Source organism: Lytechinus variegatus, chromosome 7 (assembly GCF_018143015.1).
Source record: "Lytechinus variegatus isolate NC3 chromosome 7, Lvar_3.0, whole genome shotgun sequence".
NCBI lineage: Eukaryota > Metazoa > Echinodermata > Echinoidea > Temnopleuroida > Toxopneustidae > Lytechinus > Lytechinus variegatus.
In genome coordinates, this window is record NC_054746.1 from 11,553,801 (window position 1) to 11,573,685 (window position 19,885).

The window sequence follows — 19,885 nt, forward strand, 5'->3', positions numbered from 1 at the left end:
TTTGACATCGTTACCAAAACTAGCATTCGGCAGTCTTATCCAATTTGATGAATGTCTTAGTCTGAATGATAATGTGTGCCCCATATATCGTGTTTTGTGTAGGTGTTGTGACCAGTTGTTCCTTTGACCAGCTCCATGCAGCCTCAACCCTAGGTGGCTATGCTGCATCCATAAAGACCTCTCCCCCGGTCTGTCACAAGTATATCACAACAGGGGCCGGACCATTCCTAGGATTCTTCTTTGCTCTAGAGGTAGGAACAAAATCATTATGGTGGAATCTGTATAACAAGGTCTGATAGATTATGACCATTAATGATTACCTTGCTGTAGTCCATAACTTGTTATTACAAGGGCCTGTTGGATGAAAATTTACTTCAGAAAAATTCATGAAAATCAGGATTTGTATTCTAATTTCCTAATGTTCATTATCTGTCAAAGCAAGGTGACAATGCATTATATGCCAATCTTTCCGACACAGTTTTGTAGAATACAATTTAACTGTATTGGAGGGTTGTTTGTTTTATATGTGACCACTTCTTTTCCTACTCCTCCAGGGAAGTGCTCAACCTCTTTTCTCTGATGTGGCTTTAGCTGTTGCTAGCAAGCTCAAGTCAGCCATATTCTCTGCTGCAAGGTACATAATGAACCTTTATTGAATTCTTTCATTCCATTAAGAATATCCTTATTTGTATAATGATATGCAACGTTTATATAGTGCCTAATACAATATTTTTAAGCACCGCATATTGCTATCCTGGCTTTAGCATAGCTACCTGTATTAGGTGCTTGAGCATTCAAGGAATTCCTTTCTACAGTGTCCCCATTACTCCACTTGGATGGAGAGTGGCAAATGAAGATAAATGCCTTGCCAAATTTTGCAAGTGCTAATGTGGGATTTGAACCCTAGACCTTGTCCTCTTGGCTGTTACACCTCTACATAATGCTTTTATTAAGTGAACAACAGTTAATCTACAATCCTATTTTTTGCTGCGGTGAGGGTGATTTAGCCATTTAAAGTCTGATAATTGATGGGCATAACTTCAAAATTTGTGTAATGTAAGATGATGTGCTCTCTGAATTGATTTATTTGTTTGCTTTTACAGTGGTTGGTTTGGATTTGGTGGAAACAAGCAGAATACAGACACGCAAGCCCCTAGCAAGACAAAACCAAGAATTGAACCTGCAATATCACTTCCAATAAGGTAAGCATGGGCATGATGTCCGAAATTCACAAAGTTTGGTTCTGAATCTGTGGTTTTCAACTTTTTCTATGTCATGTGTGTAAGCAGCGAATGAAGTTAACTTGATGAACAATTTAACCTGTTGACCCCTGTACAAAACCTATAAAAATTACAGAATTCAGTAATCAAGATGTTCTAGGGCATGGTGGTTCCTGTACAATCATGAAAATTAAATATTTCACTAATCAGCAGGTTAATAGATATCTTTATTTTCCACTCTTCACATTCATGTAGATTTGGATTACCTGATGTCCGTCGTCATGGTGATAGCATTGTATTAGCACCAGGTATGAGGTTAGCTGTTAGCACTGACAGCTTTGGCAGGGTGTCACTTATTGATGTCAGTCGAGGAGTAGCAGTACGCATGTGGAAAGGTAAAACAGTGTTGGGTTTCATAAAGTTTCGCTTGATAGCAATCGCTATAAATCTGAGACGAGTTTGCTCTTATCCAATCAAATAGCATTAGTTTAATAGGTTAGAGCATTGCCATTGATTATATGTTTCATGAAAGAGGGCTCAGATGGCACCTGTAAATGCCAAGAGATGCATAAAAGTCAGGATGTGTGGATTGGTTCACATGGTAAATCCAGGATTTCAGAACTTTGGTTTGTGGTTATTGATAACATAATTCTGTAATAGTAAAATCATTCATTTATGTTATTACAGGACATTTAATTTCTTCTAAACAATTGAAAGTATATTTAATGGTGGAAATTCAAAATTTCACTCAAAACAGACAAATCTTGAGGTTTGACTAATTTTCTGTCCTCGGTTGTTTCACAAAGACTGAAATATGACTTAAGAAAGAGTCATGCTTTAAATGCCAAATCTAAAATGGCTTGATAGCTTGAGTGCCAATAGACACCTTAGCTTTCACGTTAAGTAGGGCTTACTAGTACAACAGTTCTCAGAACTGAAAGTGGCTACCCTAGATAGATTTTGCATTTTTATTATCATTATTGTTTCTCTTGGTGTTATTATTATTATTATGATAATTAAAAGGTAAATTAATAGAGGATAGAAACTCCTTGATTTGTCAGGATACCGGGATGCGCAGTGCGGTTGGATCCAGGTGGTTGAGGATATCCACAGAGAGCGTTCCTCAGACCACGGCAGTAAGAAGCCCAGGGTCAGTGCAGGCAGCAAGCATGGACCCAGAGTGGCTCTCTTCCTGGTGATCTACGCACCCAGGAGAGGCATCATAGAGGTGTGGAACACGCAGCAGGGACCGCGTGTAGCAGCCTTCAATGTTCCAAAGTCATGCAGGTAGGCTTAAACTCTCTAGCCTGTGTTCTGAACTGTGGTTAAATTTTAGCTCTTGTCTAAAGTTGTGGTTTCAGTATGGATTGTCAATCATGACCTGAATCTCTAGCAGTACAGGGTCTCGTTGCATAAAGATTACTACTTTAGTAACTTTTCCATCCAATGTTAACTACCATGGTAACAATGCTCATCAGCCAATCAGAATCAAGGATCCCATGAAAGTTACCATTGGATGGCAAAGTTATCATAATAGTTACTTTTATGCAATGGGGCCCAGGTTAAATTTGTCAGCTCATTTGACAGAGAAATTATTAATAGCAGTCTGGGAATAATAACTACAATAGTTTTCTTCACCATTAAAGCATACATTGATTTTAAAAAGGACATTTTTAGCTTCCCATAATTTTAGCACTGTGTCACCATGGTCAAAGTTAAACTGGATTTCAGAATATAGAATAGTCGCCTGATTTATACAACCTAGGATTTGAACTTGTCAAATCATTCTACCGGTATTCAAAATGTTTGCAGTGAAAAGCAGACATCAATTAACTGCAATAAACATCTGATATTAGCAAATTTTCATTCAAACCTGGCGTATTAATGTTGTCTGCTCCTTAATTTAGCGAGTGTTGGAATTGAGAACTGGATTATCTGAAGCCAATGTATCAAGTCTTGCATGCCATTATATTTATTTGGAATGGATTCTGTTTAATCTTCATGATTCATGTGCATACACTGTTAAATCTTGGCTGCCATATGTCCTCAAAGTCATATCTCACATTTGAAATTCAGATAATTCTCTTCACTTTAATAAATCTGTATTGCTCAGACTCCTATACCCAGGATATGGAGTGATGGGTCTGAACAGCCTGTCCGTTCAAGATTCCCGGACCAGACCTCACATGTTACAGTGCTGTCTCCTAGAGCCTAGCGGCCTGGTACGGACCTTCAATGTTCCTTTCCATCTTGCGCTGAGTGACAAGAACAGTAAGAGGGCCCATGATCTTCACCTCATCAAGAAGCTGTCGAGTCTCCTCCATCACCGGAGGTCTCTCAAAGGTCAGTAAAAGACCTTTACTAGTAGTACTGATGTTTTGACTTGGTGGAAAAGTCTCCAGACTTTGAACCACAATGTCCAGGGTTCTATTCCCATTACAGCTCTTGCATCCTGAGGCAAGGTGTTAATCTAAATTTGCTACTCTACACCCAAGTGAAGTAAATGGGTACCTGGTGGGTGTTCCATAAAGGTGTTCGTAAGATACGAATGACATTACGCATGACTGGTGATCCTTTCTTGTGCTATGTGATATCCCCGTATAATTGATATATGACCTAAGAACATATTCCAGTCATGCGTAGAGTTGTGTGTAACCGTACAAATAACTTTATGAAACACCCACCTGGTTGTAAGGAAATAAGTACTTAACCACCTGATCAGGGTTGCTGTTCTAATGCCAGAGTGGTTGTATGCAGCACTTAGAAAATTTGTATTAAGCACTTTTTAAATGTTTTTTTTATTATCATTATCATCATTTTTATTATTATTATTATTGCTTTTCCTTATTTTGAAAGGACCGATCATGAAATTTTTATTAGTATACCCCATAAAAGTAATCAATTATGAAAATATGTCAGAATTGACAAACGTCAGTCACACCAAAGATTGGAGCGATGCCCATATGCCGATTAATTAAATCACTTCATTTTTTTCTACATTTCCCCAGAACCTATTGTGGAACCGATCAGTAAAATCCTGCAAGACCTGAAACTGACTGCATATAAACAACAGGTAAATGACATCAGGGTCCTGTCTTACATAGAGTTGCGATTGATCAAATCAATCACAACTATGGACGGCTAGCAACGTCAACGTCTTTTATGTATGTTTGTTCAAAATATGTTCTGGCTATGATGTATATTCATGCATTCATTTTTTTCGTGAACATTCACTGTGCTTCTCTCTGTTTACAAAGGACATTTGCAAATATCCTGTAGAAAAAATTATGACACTGATGGATTTCCATTTACGATCGGTTGGATTGATTGTAATACTTTGTAAGATGGGGCACAGAAATACTTTTTATCACTTATCTATGTGATGACATATTTTCTTAGAGTAAGATATTTGCGTTTTTTATGTTAAGGTTGTGTTGACGAGCTTTAATCCTTGGAATGCTTCAGCACAGGTTAAATGACTTGATAATATTACCAAGTAAATTTCAATTTATTTACCAGTAGCAGGAATGGTTAAGTGCAGATTCATCTACACTCGCTCTGTCTACTTAACGTTGGTCTCATCCCACATGCTCTGATCAAACAGCATTTAATTGATAGTGGACCAAATGAGTTTATCCCATGTAAAGACTATGGCCCTTATTCTGAAGTCAGGTGTAATTTAGACCATGGTCTAACCCTGTGCAAAAATTATAGGAAGCTAAAAGTGTCCAAATTTTCAAAGTGTCAAAAAGTTGTATGTTTCTTATGTTTACTGTGCTCTTTCCTGATTCATTGATGGTGAAGGCAATCATCTATTTTTACTTCCTACTCAATTATGAATGATTTGAGAGTCAAATGAGCTGGAATATTATATCTCAACTGTTAGTGATTTATGTAACAATTGGCTATCCATACTTAAACCACAACTTTAACTTCAGAATACGGTCCTGTGTGAGAAGATGACCAACTGCTTGTATATCAAGTGAATATATACTGTAGGATGTACTGTGAGGGCTCAATCTCTTCTTTAATGGACAGTATGCATGAACTCTGCTCTTTAGGTTGTCATTCAAGGGTAATTTTATTGCGATATTAGTAATTGATCGGTTGAGGAGAAGCAGGAGCACTTTAGTGTGCTACGTGTTAGTGAAAAGTTTTTCAAAGATTAAAGCTCTCATGAAACAGTGCCTAGATTTTATGCTTTTCTCATCCACTTTTCTTGGACATTTGACCCAAAATCGTTTCCAGGGGATTAGTTAACTTGGCCTTTTATTATTCATAAACAACTTAAAAACCTTGTTTCTGTTAGGCTCAGAGAAAATTTGTCAGTGAAAATCACTGTCTGTTGGTTTCATGAAACACTCCCCAGGCCCTCGATAAAGCCTTGTCAGCGAAGGGCATGTCCTCCGAAGAACTCTTCCACATCATCAGGGTGCTCATCAACCAGCTCGGCGGCCAGGATCCCAGCTGCATGGACTACGAGAGCCGACGTCTCCTGCAGTACTGCGGGTGCCAGGTCAAGCTCATCGAGGCCTACATCAAGATACAAGGCCTGCAGAGGAAGGCTGGGAAGAGGGAAGGAGGAGAGGAGAGGACGGAAGGGGAGGAAGTGGACGGGAGCGAGACAGGAGGAGAGGCAGCAGAGGGGAAAGGAGAAGGTGGTGTTGGCCCAACTCCTAGAACCACAGCAGAGGTAAATAACTATGCATTATAATTTGAGAGCAGATCCATGATGTAATCAACGTTTTCAAATGCCCAACCCTCATTTTCCTCCATTCTTACTTAATTTCTTACAATAAGTGCCTGAGACACAATCATTTGAGAACATCGCAAATTTTCATAAAAACTATATAAATAGAGACAAATAATGGCCCAAGTCATGATTAGTATCATAATTATTAAAAACATATTTTATGGAATTCCCAATTACATAATCATTTAAATCTGTATTGAAATGGGAGAAGATAATGGAAACAAACTTAATGTGTAGCTAAGTATTTACATAGCTGATGTATTCCAAAATTACCTATTTGTTGTTTGATACTGTGTATTGAATATACATGCAATTGTGATTATAATAGCTTTATCTTGATTTTAGGAAAGAAATGATTCCTGATATACATGTACAGTGTTTTTTTTTTATTGATTTGATAATATCAATGATAAAGCTTAGCTTGTACAGTGGATAATACACAGGACATTTCTCTCTGTGAATTTTGATCAATTTGTATTCAGCTGCGGAAAAAAAAACAGGGTTTATTATTTTATTTCCTCTCTTAATGTGATCTATGTTGATAATAGCTGAATGATATATTTTGTCCAGGATCTGGCTTCAAAATTAAAGCAAGATTTGACCTCTGTTGAGTCTCTTCTGGATGACATCACTTCCTACCTGTCCTCTTCTGGCCAAGCGAGGGTGCACTTTGCATCGGACTACAGCATGGATCCTGCGACATTCCTAAGCTGCTTCAAGACCGTGGTGCAAAGAGCGAACAAGGAAGGAAAGGGGGAAGGAACGTTGAAAGGAGATGAAACAGAGGAGAAGCAGGAAGAGAATGCAGAGGAAGAAGTTCCAGCAGCTGCTGAAGAAATCAAGATGAAGGTCACCTTCAAGGAGAATCTGGCAGAAGAGAAACGTTTGACATTAGGTATATTGGAAGTTTTGCCCATATTTACAAACCATGTTTCAAAATAAATGCCTCTTTTGGTAACAATCTAAACATGAACATGAACAAAAACCAGTAAAACGACCATAATGATATAGTGGGACAGCTAATAAACTGTCCACAAGTGCTTATCTGTGTTGAAGATCTTTGATGTACATAAACTTTTGGATTTGAATATCTGAAAAAAAAAATTGTCAACATGATTTAACTTTTTTTTCTTTGCTATATGATTGTCCGAAAAGGATGTATTCTACATGCTGCATTAATGAGCAGTATCATTCTTAGACAAGAACATTCAGTTTGAGGAATGTATTGATTTTCATTTGAATTCATGAAATTGATGGAGATTATAAAAAATGAATTGCCTATACATGTATTCCTTCTAGGTATGTACCTGTTCAAGCCATGTTTAGTAGACAGCTGCTCCTCTCTGGAGCTGTGTGAAGTGATCAGGGATGCAGAGATAGGCTCACATGACACCATTGTAAGTATGCATGATCATGATGATGAAAGTGATGATGAAGGTGATGGTGATGGTGGTGATGGTGATGATGATGATGATGGTGGTGGTGATTATGATGTTGATGATGGTGGTGGTGATGATGATGTTGATGATGATGATGGTGGTGGTGATGATGAAATTGATGATGATGATGGTGGTGATGATGATGGTGGTGGTGATGAGATGATGTTGATTGTGAGATGATGTTGATGATGATGATGGTGATGATTATGATGATGATGATGATGGTGATGATAATGATGATGATGATGTTGGTGGTGGTGATGATTAGATCGCACTGCAGGCGACTGCATGCGAGATATGTGCAAGATACTTGTCAATGCGGGCGACCTGCAGGTAGCCAAAACAGTCATGGTAAGTCACATGCAAGGCTTGCTTGGAATGATGTGACAGTGCCTTTAGACCACATGGGATGAGACCAAACAGAAAGTGGGTGTAGACCAATTGGCAGTTTACCAATTGAAATCCGACCAGCAGTGCTTTTTATGATATTTTTGTTCTTTTATATTCAGATGCTTCTTCTTCAAGTCTGGCTTCACAATGAGAACGAATTCCTCAAAGACGCCATCACCACAACAACCAACCTCCACTCCCTGATGACAGAGGTGTCTTCTCCCACCATGCCCTTCTCTCCTCGTCCCCTCGGTGGGGTCAACATACCCCCAGGGGAGATGGAGATCATCCATGGGCTGCTCTATGAGACATGCCACGTGGGTGGGGCCGAGGTGGCAGGCATGGTGGTCAGGAGTCTGGTCAGGGATATGGATAGACAGAAAGTGGACCATTCCAAAGGTTTACAGGTTGGTTTATGATACTTGACCATAAAGTTGGCCTCAAACTTGTCACTTTGAGAAATATGTTATTTGATTGATTTGATTTTGATAGATTGATAGTATTTATTCCATTCATCTTAAAAAAAAATACATTCAAAGGTAACATACATGAACATTACATGGAAAATTGTAAATAAATGTAATATTGATCAAAATCTGGAAAATATTTGACAAAGCCTACATATGAATTTAATGTATTCTGGTGTAAAATTATTTGTAAGTGAAGGCCTTATACTCCTGTGATACCCTTGTTCTATATTAGATTGAGGTTACCTATTCTAACCTTTAGAAACCCCTTGGTGTCAAGGAGACTGCATTCTTAAAATATTTCTTCACTGAGAGTAAGAAAGAACATATCATTTTGGAAGTACTGTAGGCATGTGGAAAGTTAGCTTGCTCCAAGATATGGCTTGAATTCCCTTATGTATTGTCATGAGAACTTTCTCAAACTGATTGAGGCCTCTTTGTATTCAGTGTTTGATGATGGGCATGTGAACACACTGGTTTCCAACCACCTACCATTTTAGTACATTTCTTTGATTTGTGTGACTGCGGAAATTTCATTCACAGAGTGCATTAGGTCTATTGTACATTCACACATACACAATAGTGATGTGTGTATGTACACACAAAGCTTCTCTTTAAATGAAAAGTGTTTGTGAGTTGATTAGCAGTGTCAATGCAAAACCCCTCGTGAGGTTGCAACCTGCAATTAATCTGGCACAGGAGGGATGATGTCTATGGCGGGCAAAGAGTTAAACCTGCTTCAGGTCACTTCGTGTTCCCTTGACCATTTACAGGACAGTGATGAGATGGAGGTAGACGGAGATCATGTGACCACGCCCAGCTCGGATCTGTCACCTGATTGGGTTGATGTGAGCATGTGGGATGTTCTCATTGAACAGCTCCGAGATCTTATGGTGCTTCAGAGACTCCTACAGATCAAGCTTAACAAGGTATGGGAGAGAGAGGGAGAAAGGGGGGACAGAAGAGAGGAGAAAACAAAATCAGATTAGCTATTGGGGTCACAAGGTCAAAGGTCACAGAGGTCATTATGTACATTGAAATATGTCATTTTCGTGATAAACAAAGAACCATTCAAGGGATCAGCTTCAAACTTTGGCTTATGTATGCATATAGGAGTGATGATTTGATGAGATTTTGGGGTGGTGGTGAGGTCGAAGGTAATATTGGTCATTTTTGGAAGTTTGGCTTTTATCATTTTTTGCCGTAAATGTAGGGAGGTATAAATTTCAAGTGCATGCAGATAAGAATCACTGTAGTTGTTATTAAATAAGAACTGGTGATAAAATATTCAAAAAGTATATTTTACTGGTTTCCATGGCAACATCAAGACAGCTTCAAAGTGACTCCTGTCAGAAAATTTTGCTCCTCTTTGTTATGAAAAAGGATTCCTTTCGTAAAATTTATCCTTTCTGAGGTATAGAAAATGTTATATGTTGCTTCATTCGTATAATTTTTTATAGGCAACATCAAGCCGACTTCAAAGTGACTATTCTCGTGGTTGGTCACCAGAGGGCTCCCTTCCACCAATTGATGTCACTGTGCCTGATATTTCAGTCAAACATGTTATGGAGGGTGGCAAAGGTAAAACAAAAAAAAATGTTCAGTAATTAGATGTACAGACTACTTTATGAATAATCTCTGTACAGGTGAAAAGCATAGCAAAAAAAGCAAATCATTCCTATTTTGGAAGATGAATTATAATTTTTGACCTTGAATGCATGATTTTCCAAATATTACTTTTTTTTCAACGTATGTCAACGTATAAAACCTCTCTAAAGATTCATACTTTTTTTTACTTTAATCATGCTGATTCATGGTTTCAAAAAGTTTGTAGTTATGGAATAGGTGATTTTTCAGAAAATAGCTGATATTTCTGTAAAAGGTAGGTCTTAAACACTGATTTGAAGATATCAAAATATGCAATTGTTCTCTTAAGAAATATTGTCCTATAACTTTGGTGGCATATTTTCGAATCTTTATCACATGCTTTCCTATTGGCTCAACCTTAATTACTTCTTTATAACCAACTTGGTTATAATCTCAAGTTTTTTCAAGTGGATCTTCATTCCTGATGACGACCAGAACACACTGGTCGAAACGTCGATAACAGTTCTTTTCAGAGCTAACATACAATCAAGAAAGAATAACAAACAGTTCTTTCAGGACTACATACATGGTGTTTACCGTAAAGCCTTCAATATTCTCTCCACCATGGAAACATCCAAAGATCATCTTTATCACCCATCGCAGAATGAATTATTTTGCTATAGCGCACATTTTTCATAGGACCGCGTCCACATATACATGGGCTCAGCCTCCAACGGGTTAAACTTGTCTTACTCTAATCTTTTCATCTTGTTTTGTGGCAGGAATCTTTGCCGAGATGGTTGCCCGATGGGTAGCTCACTATCACATTCCACCAGGCTTCCTGTCTAAGCATTCAGTCAGTAGTCATCTGCTAAACCTTAGCAGAGAATCTAGCCGTGTTGAAGACATGGAGGATGAACAGGATCAGGAGGGAACGGCTGCAATAGAAAAATTACAGGGTATGTCATCAAAATATTTTAATTGTGTGTTGACTTGTCTGAGAAAGTCTGCTGGTTTTCTCTCTTTTTGACTAGAGAGAGATAAAGATACAGACATAGAGACAGAGAAAAAGAGAGATAGAGAGAGGGTAGAGAGAGAATATTGAAGAAATGGATGATTAACAGGGTTGTGAGGGAGTGGCTGCATTAGAAAAAACTACAGGGTATGTCATGAAATGTTTTGATTGTGTGTTGACTTATCTGAGACAGGGAGAGAAAAAGACATCGAGGGACAGGATCCCACTTTATAGTAAGCTATTAATCACCGTTGGTGAAGGTGATGGGCGGAAATCAAGAGGTGATTATATGCTTTATATTCGGCATCAAGAACCACTATAATGAAGAAACCGATATCAATACGTCTCAATAAGAATTTTTTTAAATCAACGTTTCCTTTGAAAAAAAATTCCATTGAGACGACTATGCTTGTCTTAATGCTAGTGCATATGTAATCTGTGTGCAAACATCCAAGATCTTGCTCCAACAAGATTTATTGTGACCTCACAAAGGAACTTTGCCATCACAACAAAACAATCAAGTGGCAATGCACTTTTTTGCGTGCATGTACACTGCGCACACCCATCTAGATCTTGCGCGATCGTCACTGCAGGTGATGGAGAATGATGGACAAAAAAAATTGAGTGTCGAAATGTGTGCCTTTTCAAACTTATTCATGACGCATTATGACCAAGTGGGGTGAAAAAGATCAGCGAAACATAAAAGGTCCATCACTGCGAGTGATGATTGATGGGGAAACTACCCTGGATCATGTGACTGACTTCTGACCAATCGTATAGCAAGATTCTTAGTATGCGGAATTAAATGTAAAATAGACTACAGGGTGTATCATTTTCTTGTTAAAACAGAAAAGTAATACTTGATTTTCTTAGAAATTGATAAACAGTTTTCATAATACCGGTACATGTATGTACACATGATTTTATTCCTTCTTTGATTTCAGAAACCCTGCATACATTGTGTGCTCGCTTCCCGCACAGCCTAGATCATGATGTGGTACAGGCTCATTGCACGTGGGAGTATGTGGTACAATGGAACAAAAATCCAGAGGTAAGGAAATGAAAGCATAGCTGAGTCAATAGAGGTATCAATAATTGTGATGATGATGATGATCTGAAGATGGTTTTGGTGATGGTTAAGATGGTTAATGTAGGCAAGGATGATGTACTCTCACGTCAAAATATTTAACGCTAATGATGCAGTATCGGATCTCCGATACAGCGGAGGAACGATACAGAAGAAGAAGAAATAGGTGCTTGTTGTTTTGGTGGCATTTGCCAAGATGGTTATGAGGGTCAAGATGATTTCATAGGGATGATCATGATAGCGATGGTGATGATGATGTGGATGATGATGGTGATGATGAAAGTGATGATGGCAATGATTCTGATGATGGTGATAATGATGATGATGGTAATGAGGATGGGGATGTGGTGATGAGGAGGATAATGATGATCACCATCATCATCATGATGGCTATTTTAATATTGATGATGGTGATGATGATTATGAAGATGATGAAGATAAAGATTATAATAATTATAATAATGATGATGATAATGACAGTGGTGATGATGATATTGATGATGATGGTAAGGATAATGATTATAATGATGGTAATTATGATAATGATGATACTGATTATAATGAATATAACGATGATGATAATGATGGTAATGATGATACTGATTATAATAAATATAACGATGATGATAATGATGGTAATGATGATGATAATGATGGTAATGATGATGATGATTATAATGAATATAACGATGATGATAATGATGGTAATGATGATGATGATTATAATGATGATAATGATGGTTATGATGATGATGGTGGCTTAAATAATGATGATTAACCCAAGCATTCCTCATGAATTCAAAATAGCTTTCTCGACCTCTTGGAATTATAACTGGTTTAGCAAGTGTGCACCTAACAGGATCCTAAACAGCTATGAATTCATTGACCAGGTAATAATAATTGTGAAGTGCTTTTAGCAGTCATAGATTGATAAAGCACTATATAAAAGTCAATTATTATTATTATTTACAGATTACTGGATTCCTAGGATGTGCACTGCATCATTTAAGGTCAATTAGAAATCCAGTCCTTCAACATGGTGAGTGGTATTTTTCTCTGTTTTAAGCTACTGAAATCTTTGCATCTTATTGGCTCAGAACAAGTTTGTCAGTCAAAATTACTATTTGATTCATGAAACACTCCCTTGGTTCTCCTTTTATGTTGAACATAGATCTTGACCGTGAATTAGCTGATCATTCAGAGGGGTTCAATTATTGCTTCAGGTGACCCAAATTTGGAGTAATATGTGAGCAGCTCTTTGTAACCGAAAGGGAAGGGTGCTGTATGAAATTTAATAATAAGATTATATATAATAAAAAATGAGAGATGTTTTTCTAATGTTGTCCAAAAATGTTTAAAAATATATTAGAAACATCCATATTTGACCTTTTTAATGTAGTTTTACCATTCTTATGAAACAAAATAACATTTTACTATCATCTTTATAATGTTATACATTAGATGAAATGATAATATAATGATATATAATAATAATATCATATTGGATTGGATTAAAATACTAGGATTCATGTCTTGCAGATAATTAGGCAAAGTACTTGTATATGAAGTGTATACTTAGTGCTGATATGCCAACTGTTTTTTTTTCCTTTCTTTTAATAAAAATACTGCTGGTTTTATGAAAAATACTTGGTTTTCTCAAAACCATATGATTTACATGTCTGTTGGTGAAATTAAAAAAACTCTTTACACTAATAATATTTTCTTTTCATCCCTCAAAATGGCAATTTTTTTTTTGGGGGGGGGTTGGGGTTGGCATTGTGCATTGTTTGTAATCTGATGTTTACCCTCTACACCATGATATATCCATGCCCATGCACGCAACCCATAATATTCCATTCTGTATTTCTTGTATATTCATTGAGACTTCCCAATATTTGACCTATGACCTTTCTCTGATTTGAATTCCCAGGTGTATCTAGTATGATGTGGCATACTTTCATGGTCAAGAAAGTTTCTGCAACAGCTTTCCTCATGGACAAAGTAGGGAAAGCCCCCAAAGACAGACTGTGTAGAAGGGTGGGTTATTCTTCTCAAATCTTGTCAAGACTGTTGCCAATATGAGGATTAGTCAGAACAATACTAGAAACTGATTTATTTTTATCAGAGATACATTTTTTTTTTCAATTTTAAGGAATATTTGTGTAGAATAATATAGAGATATAAATATTTACAATATCTTCGTACCTATTTACAATATCTTTGTACCTTAAAATCTATTTTCTGATTTTTCCTGGGAATTGATATTGAAATAATTTCCTTATTAATATGGATATGAAATTAACTAATTTTACAAACTGAAATTGTCCAAATTATTTCTGTATATTAATGTGTGCTTTGTCTATTTACAGGATGTCGGCCTGAGTGAGACAGCTATAGCTAAATACCTTGGTTTTGCTGCAGATCTTCTTGACTGTATATATCAGGTAGGATATTTCAATTCACTTCAGATATTTATGTTGACTCATTGAGAAAACATTATTATCTAAAGCATGATGCACAATGAATTACAATGCATGCCTTATTCAAGCAAATTTCTGTAATATAGAGGTCCAGTGCTTTTTTACAAAATTGATACGAAAAAGTAAAGAAACATGATGCAATCAAGTTATTGTCATTGATAAGTGGAAATGGATAGATTGAAAATGTAAGATATTGTCTTTGAATGTTTGATGTAAAGTTACTATATGACATGTAATAATAATAATATATATGGCTTTCAATACATCGGTACCACGACTGAATTAATGTGCCGTACTGATATAGTATGGAACGTAATGGACGTTTCAAAGATTTAAGGATGACTTGAAATCATTTAAGGACGCCAATGTGCAGATGTTATATAACTTGTAGACTCATTGATGAATACTCATCAGCATGCAACTGGGATTTTTTTTATTTCTGTTCACACTTAAAATCAGTTGTGTGTCAAGATTCATAGGGAGTTGATTATCTTTTCCTTACCCCAGATTTGATGAAATAAAGCATAGGAAATACCTGTAACAGAGACATCTAATGGGGAAAGCAAACTCGGTGTACCAGCAAGAAATTCTTAAGCCAAGCCTGATAAGTCTCTGGCAACAGTCAGACCAGGAAAAATGAGATATCTTGATCTATTTCCAGTTCCTTTCATAGGGTCTACTCGTCATAAATCTTGATCTACCATGGTTTGACTGTGAGGGATTTATATCCAAATAGTGTCAAATTCCCTTGTGAAAACAGGCACCAATCCCTCTTTAAGCCTTGTGAAACACCATCCAGTTGAGAGTGTATATTTTCCATTCCCAGGTTGAACCAGAATCCTCACTGACTCCCATCTTTGATGTAGAAGACCTGTGGCAGCATATTCAAGGCCCCGCCCCCTTGGTAGAGCTTGCTGTCAATCAAACCCTTCCTAATCACTCATTGGTCGATGTCCACAAGCAGTTGTGCATCATCATGCATGCTGTCATGACGTTCAGTATGAAATCAGTGAAGGTATGTATAGGTTCTCCCATTGTTTATGTTAAGTTAAGGAGAACATGAGAGCATTTCGTCTGTTATATTTTATTAAACTTGTTTAATATGTCAGCATTTATTAGAAGAAATTTTGATTAATTTGTTTAAAAAACTAGTACAATTTACAATAATTTTTTACATTAATCATCTGTCTTCTTTTAACAACAGGTGTTGCAGTTGTTTGATTACAAAACCAAGAATGCTTTTTTCAAAGCCCTTGGAACAACTTTCATGCCCTCATCTAGCGAGATTGACTATGGACTAATAAAATTAAGACAACAGGTAAGTGCTTGCCGCACTCCAAAACAAAATTATTTGAGAGATATGAAGAAGCTAAATAGCAGCAATGTAGGTTTAAGATATTTACAAGCTGAGTATTTTGCTTTCTAAACATTAAAAAGCTTCAGAAATTGGTTATATTGTGCTTTTCATCAACCATAGGTCTATGACATCATCATACATAAAGAGAGTGATAACATGCAAATGTTTATTTTGAAACTTTGAAAAACATTTTGCACAGAAAATTATATTGACAGCATTTTCTTAAATTGATAAAGCAGCTTCAGTACATGTTTATAGCCAATATGTGGCTTATTCGGCTCTACTTTTCAACCTTGTTTCTGCAGTGTTGGTGATGTTTCAAGTAAAATATATAGACCAAATGTAATGTATTTCATATTGTGATTGATGAAAGCAGGACAATATTCAAAATTATATTTGATACAGGATCTAGAATTTTGCATTATGTATTAAGGGATTTCATATAAGATTTGAAACAAAATCCCATGGAAGGTCAAATCGATATCGGGGATTACTGAATTGGAACATTGTCATATTTTTTGGGCTTCAATGAAAAAAAGTCTAATAAATTTTATTTTTATGATGTTTTTATAGAAGAAAGAAAGTAATTACAAAGTTGATGAGAACTTTTTTCTTGTCTCTTTTTTCACGATGTAAAGAAAAATCTGCTTTGATTACCTTGTAATAAACATCAGTTTGCAGGAAAGCAGACAGGTTTAAGCCGTTATTAAAAAGTATGGGATGTTTTAGAAAATCCTATCACCAAGAAACTTGTATTTGATAGAAATGAAGACAATTTAGATAATTACCCAAATTAGAATAGTTCTGTCCACTCCACCATTTTACTGACTTTGCTCTCCTTGTTTAGGTTATTGCAATTATTCATGTTTCCTTCTTCATCAGTTTTGACCATGTCTATTGTGGATGAAGTCCCATTCTTTAACCCTCAAAAATGGAAAGTGCATGTATATCTGCCCAAATGTATTTTGAAGAAGATGCATGTCATTGTCATGCTGTATGTAGTCAATTACACAAAATCCCAATATGTATGGTTTACTTTTTTTGTGGGAGAAATTAGTTCCGCTTGTGTAATGGTATTTGATGATATTTTGCCAGTACTGGTATTCAGCCCAATTTTTAAATATTTCAATGAAGTATGCATTTGAATGAAGTCTCCATTTTCATTAATCTTTTCACAGTTCTTATCACGTCTTGTTACTGCGGCCGCCTTAACCCTGCCGGCCAACCACCAATCAGAACCAGATACTTCCAGTAGAAGCACCTCTGATAGGAGAGACAGCACTGTCTCCTCCGATGAGGGGGGCAGTATCGCCCCCCTAGAGAACCCCAAGAAGCTCCCTAAAACTCATCTGGCCTATATATGGTCTAATGTAGCCCAGCAGCTAGCCTTGGCATTAAGGGTGGACAATGATTATGTGAAAAGGCAGTTTGTCTGTGAGCTGTATAATAGTGGTTATGATGCCGTAGCCCAGGAGGTTAGTACACAAATATATTAAGGCCACCGCACACCTTACGACTGTTCGCGATCTGATTTTGGAACAAATTGCATTTTGCTCATTTTCTGAAAATGTGAATGGAACATATCATTTTACATGAGGTTAAAATTAATTTTAAAAATACTAATATAACCATTTTGTAAAATTGTAAGCCTTTATTTTGGAGTAAAGGCCAAATAAGTTTCAAATCGTAGCCAATCGTACGACTGCTATGACATCATTACGACTAGATATTAAATTTGCTTTTAGTCTAAGAAGGATGATAGCATAGTCACAGATTTGAACATAGGTATTCGTACAATGATTTTGAACATTACACAATAAGATATTCCAGGTCTCAATATTCGCATCAAATTCTACTACGTTGTATTCCCAAATTGAGTCGCATACCAATTGTAAGGTGTGGGGTCACCTTTAGGCTTGGAGAAAGTATAGTTTGGATTATTTATCCGAGGTTGGTGTGGCAATTATTACTTTTGCAGAGGGTTAAATCTTCCAGGGAAATATAGTAATATTGTGGGTCCAACCGAGGATGAATAATCCCAACTATGCTTCCAAAGGAAATGAATGATATTTTTCTTTTTTTTTCCTTCTATTGTTAAGCACTATATATCAAGTTCATCTACATTTATATAGTCCTTTTTTGATATGTAATCAATCTGGACCAAATCTAATTCAGCCTAGATAAACGGTCTAGACCTAGTGCCCTAAGTTAATGCTAACCAGTTCCTGGGTAGGCTGGAAGCGGCTTATACCCGACTCCAGGTAATGAGAGATCTCCTTGCTGTGCTTGCATTGCACTGCTGCAGTCTCTGAAAAGATGTGAGCTCATTGTATATAACGTGCATGCCATTATGTGGGTTCTTGACATACCTTGGTTTTCTTATGCACAATTTGATTCAATTCAATTCTTTATTTCATCAGACAATTTTACAGATGAACATTTTTATCTCGTTAAAAAAATATTATCCTGTTTGTAGTTAATGAATGAAGATAACTCGATGATCAATAGAAATGGCTTTCATTTGATTAAAATTCTATTTTCTGCATGATAATTCATAAATTAGAACTAATTCCATTATAAGCTCATCAGTTCTCGGTAATACTGGTAACTATGGCTTTCAAGTTGGGCAGTTAGTGCTGATGCTGGGTTGCCTACATTGCCACAGACTGATACTCTAAGCCACAAAAGCTGATGGGGGGATGGGTCAAATACCAATATCCCCCCTCGTAATCTGTGAATCAATTAAATATTCTGTTCCAGCCTTATTCAGTTATTGTAAAAGTTGTAAGAGTGTATGAGAAAAAAACTAACGAACCTTCTAGTGACACACACTTTGTCCATTACTGTAACAGAATTTCTGTCAGATATTATTTATTAATAATCCCTAAATGAGTTTGAGTGGTCCTTTTCTGGGTCCTGTTTCATAAGACTTGTTTTAATAGCAAATTCATAATTCCTATAAAACAAAGTTTTCTATCTGCTAATCAAGTTGTATGATTTTGGTAGCCTTTAACTGTCATTGCAAATTTGTTGTTATAACAAGCCCCGTTTATATTGGAGGTAAAAATCATTGGCTGTCAATAATGTACTTATTCAACGTTGCCCCTCTTCCCTTGCTAACTTTCAGCTGGTCGTGACTGTAGCAGAGCAAACAGAGATGGCAGTACAACTAATCCACATCGTAGGTCAAAGGTTAGCTCAGGAGCTGATTATAGGAGCAGACTCGGTGACTGTAGAAAGGCAATCGAGACTGCCACCATCTCTAATCACATGGCTCAAGTCATTGGTAAGAAAACCATTTCTGTAAAGGTTCATATCAATTAAATCTATTTAGAAATTAAAGGGTGCAATATGACAAAGACAATTGAAATTGAAATGGACACCATAGCCAATATTCTGAACTTGAATGTAATTTAATCTGTTGTCTAAAGTTCTTTGACAAGAAAACCCAATTGTGACACAAATTCTCAAAGCATAATAATTTGAGAGAATTGCAATTTTTCATATAAACTAGAAAACAAATTATTTTAGGACAGTCCAACATATAAAAGCCAGACTACATACTTTATTGACTTGCCGTTAAGTAGAATATTATTGTCATTATAATAAAGAAGAAGTAAACCCAATGTGTGTTTGTTCTTATGTATCATACAGTCTGGAGAGAGTCTGCGGTGCCCACACCCACCTATCTCTGACACTGCCCACCTTGCTGGCCAAGCTGTAGGTCTACTGCCTGATACACACAACCAGTATGCATTAGCATTACAACTCATTGAAGCTGTTGGGTCATTGACTTGAATAGAGCTTAGTGAGGACATCCAATATTCCGCACAACCAGTAGGGTCATTGACTTTAATAGAGCGTAGTGAGGACATCCGAGACACATGCAACCAGTATGCACTAGTATTACAACTCATTGAAGCTAGAGGCTCATTGACTTGAACGGAGCTTAGCGAGGACATCAGAGATACACACAACCAGAAATATCATTGACTTAGTGAGGACATCCTATATTCACATAGCCAGTAGGATCATCGACTTGAACAGAGCTTTGTGAGGACATCCAAGATACACACGGCCAGTATGCACT

At 36.7% G+C, this 19,885-nt stretch overlaps 1 protein-coding gene across 2 annotated transcripts in view; it reads left to right on the plus strand.

Moving 5' to 3' along the window:
- Positions 1-19,623, plus strand: part of LOC121418446 (rab3 GTPase-activating protein non-catalytic subunit-like) — a 31,477-nt gene extending 11,854 nt beyond the window's left edge. For both annotated transcript variants that reach the window (XM_041612331.1, XM_041612330.1), the window contains exons 8-30: positions 103-251; positions 555-634; positions 1,104-1,202; positions 1,476-1,615; positions 2,282-2,507; positions 3,334-3,563; positions 4,229-4,293; positions 5,590-5,913; positions 6,544-6,868; positions 7,273-7,370; positions 7,922-8,209; positions 9,043-9,198; positions 9,730-9,850; positions 10,639-10,815; positions 11,816-11,922; positions 12,931-12,997; positions 13,889-13,995; positions 14,328-14,402; positions 15,265-15,453; positions 15,643-15,756; positions 16,974-17,270; positions 18,923-19,081; positions 19,450-19,623. In XM_041612331.1, the coding sequence (XP_041468265.1) occupies positions 103-251; positions 555-634; positions 1,104-1,202; positions 1,476-1,615; positions 2,282-2,507; positions 3,334-3,563; positions 4,229-4,293; positions 5,590-5,913; positions 6,544-6,868; positions 7,273-7,370; positions 7,922-8,209; positions 9,043-9,198; positions 9,730-9,850; positions 10,639-10,815; positions 11,816-11,922; positions 12,931-12,997; positions 13,889-13,995; positions 14,328-14,402; positions 15,265-15,453; positions 15,643-15,756; positions 16,974-17,270; positions 18,923-19,081; positions 19,450-19,593 (3,737 nt within the window). In that variant the 3' untranslated portion in view covers positions 19,594-19,623. The remainder of the gene's footprint in view (positions 1-102; positions 252-554; positions 635-1,103; positions 1,203-1,475; positions 1,616-2,281; positions 2,508-3,333; positions 3,564-4,228; positions 4,294-5,589; positions 5,914-6,543; positions 6,869-7,272; positions 7,371-7,921; positions 8,210-9,042; positions 9,199-9,729; positions 9,851-10,638; positions 10,816-11,815; positions 11,923-12,930; positions 12,998-13,888; positions 13,996-14,327; positions 14,403-15,264; positions 15,454-15,642; positions 15,757-16,973; positions 17,271-18,922; positions 19,082-19,449) is intronic.
- Positions 19,624-19,885: the final 262 nt, after the last annotated feature.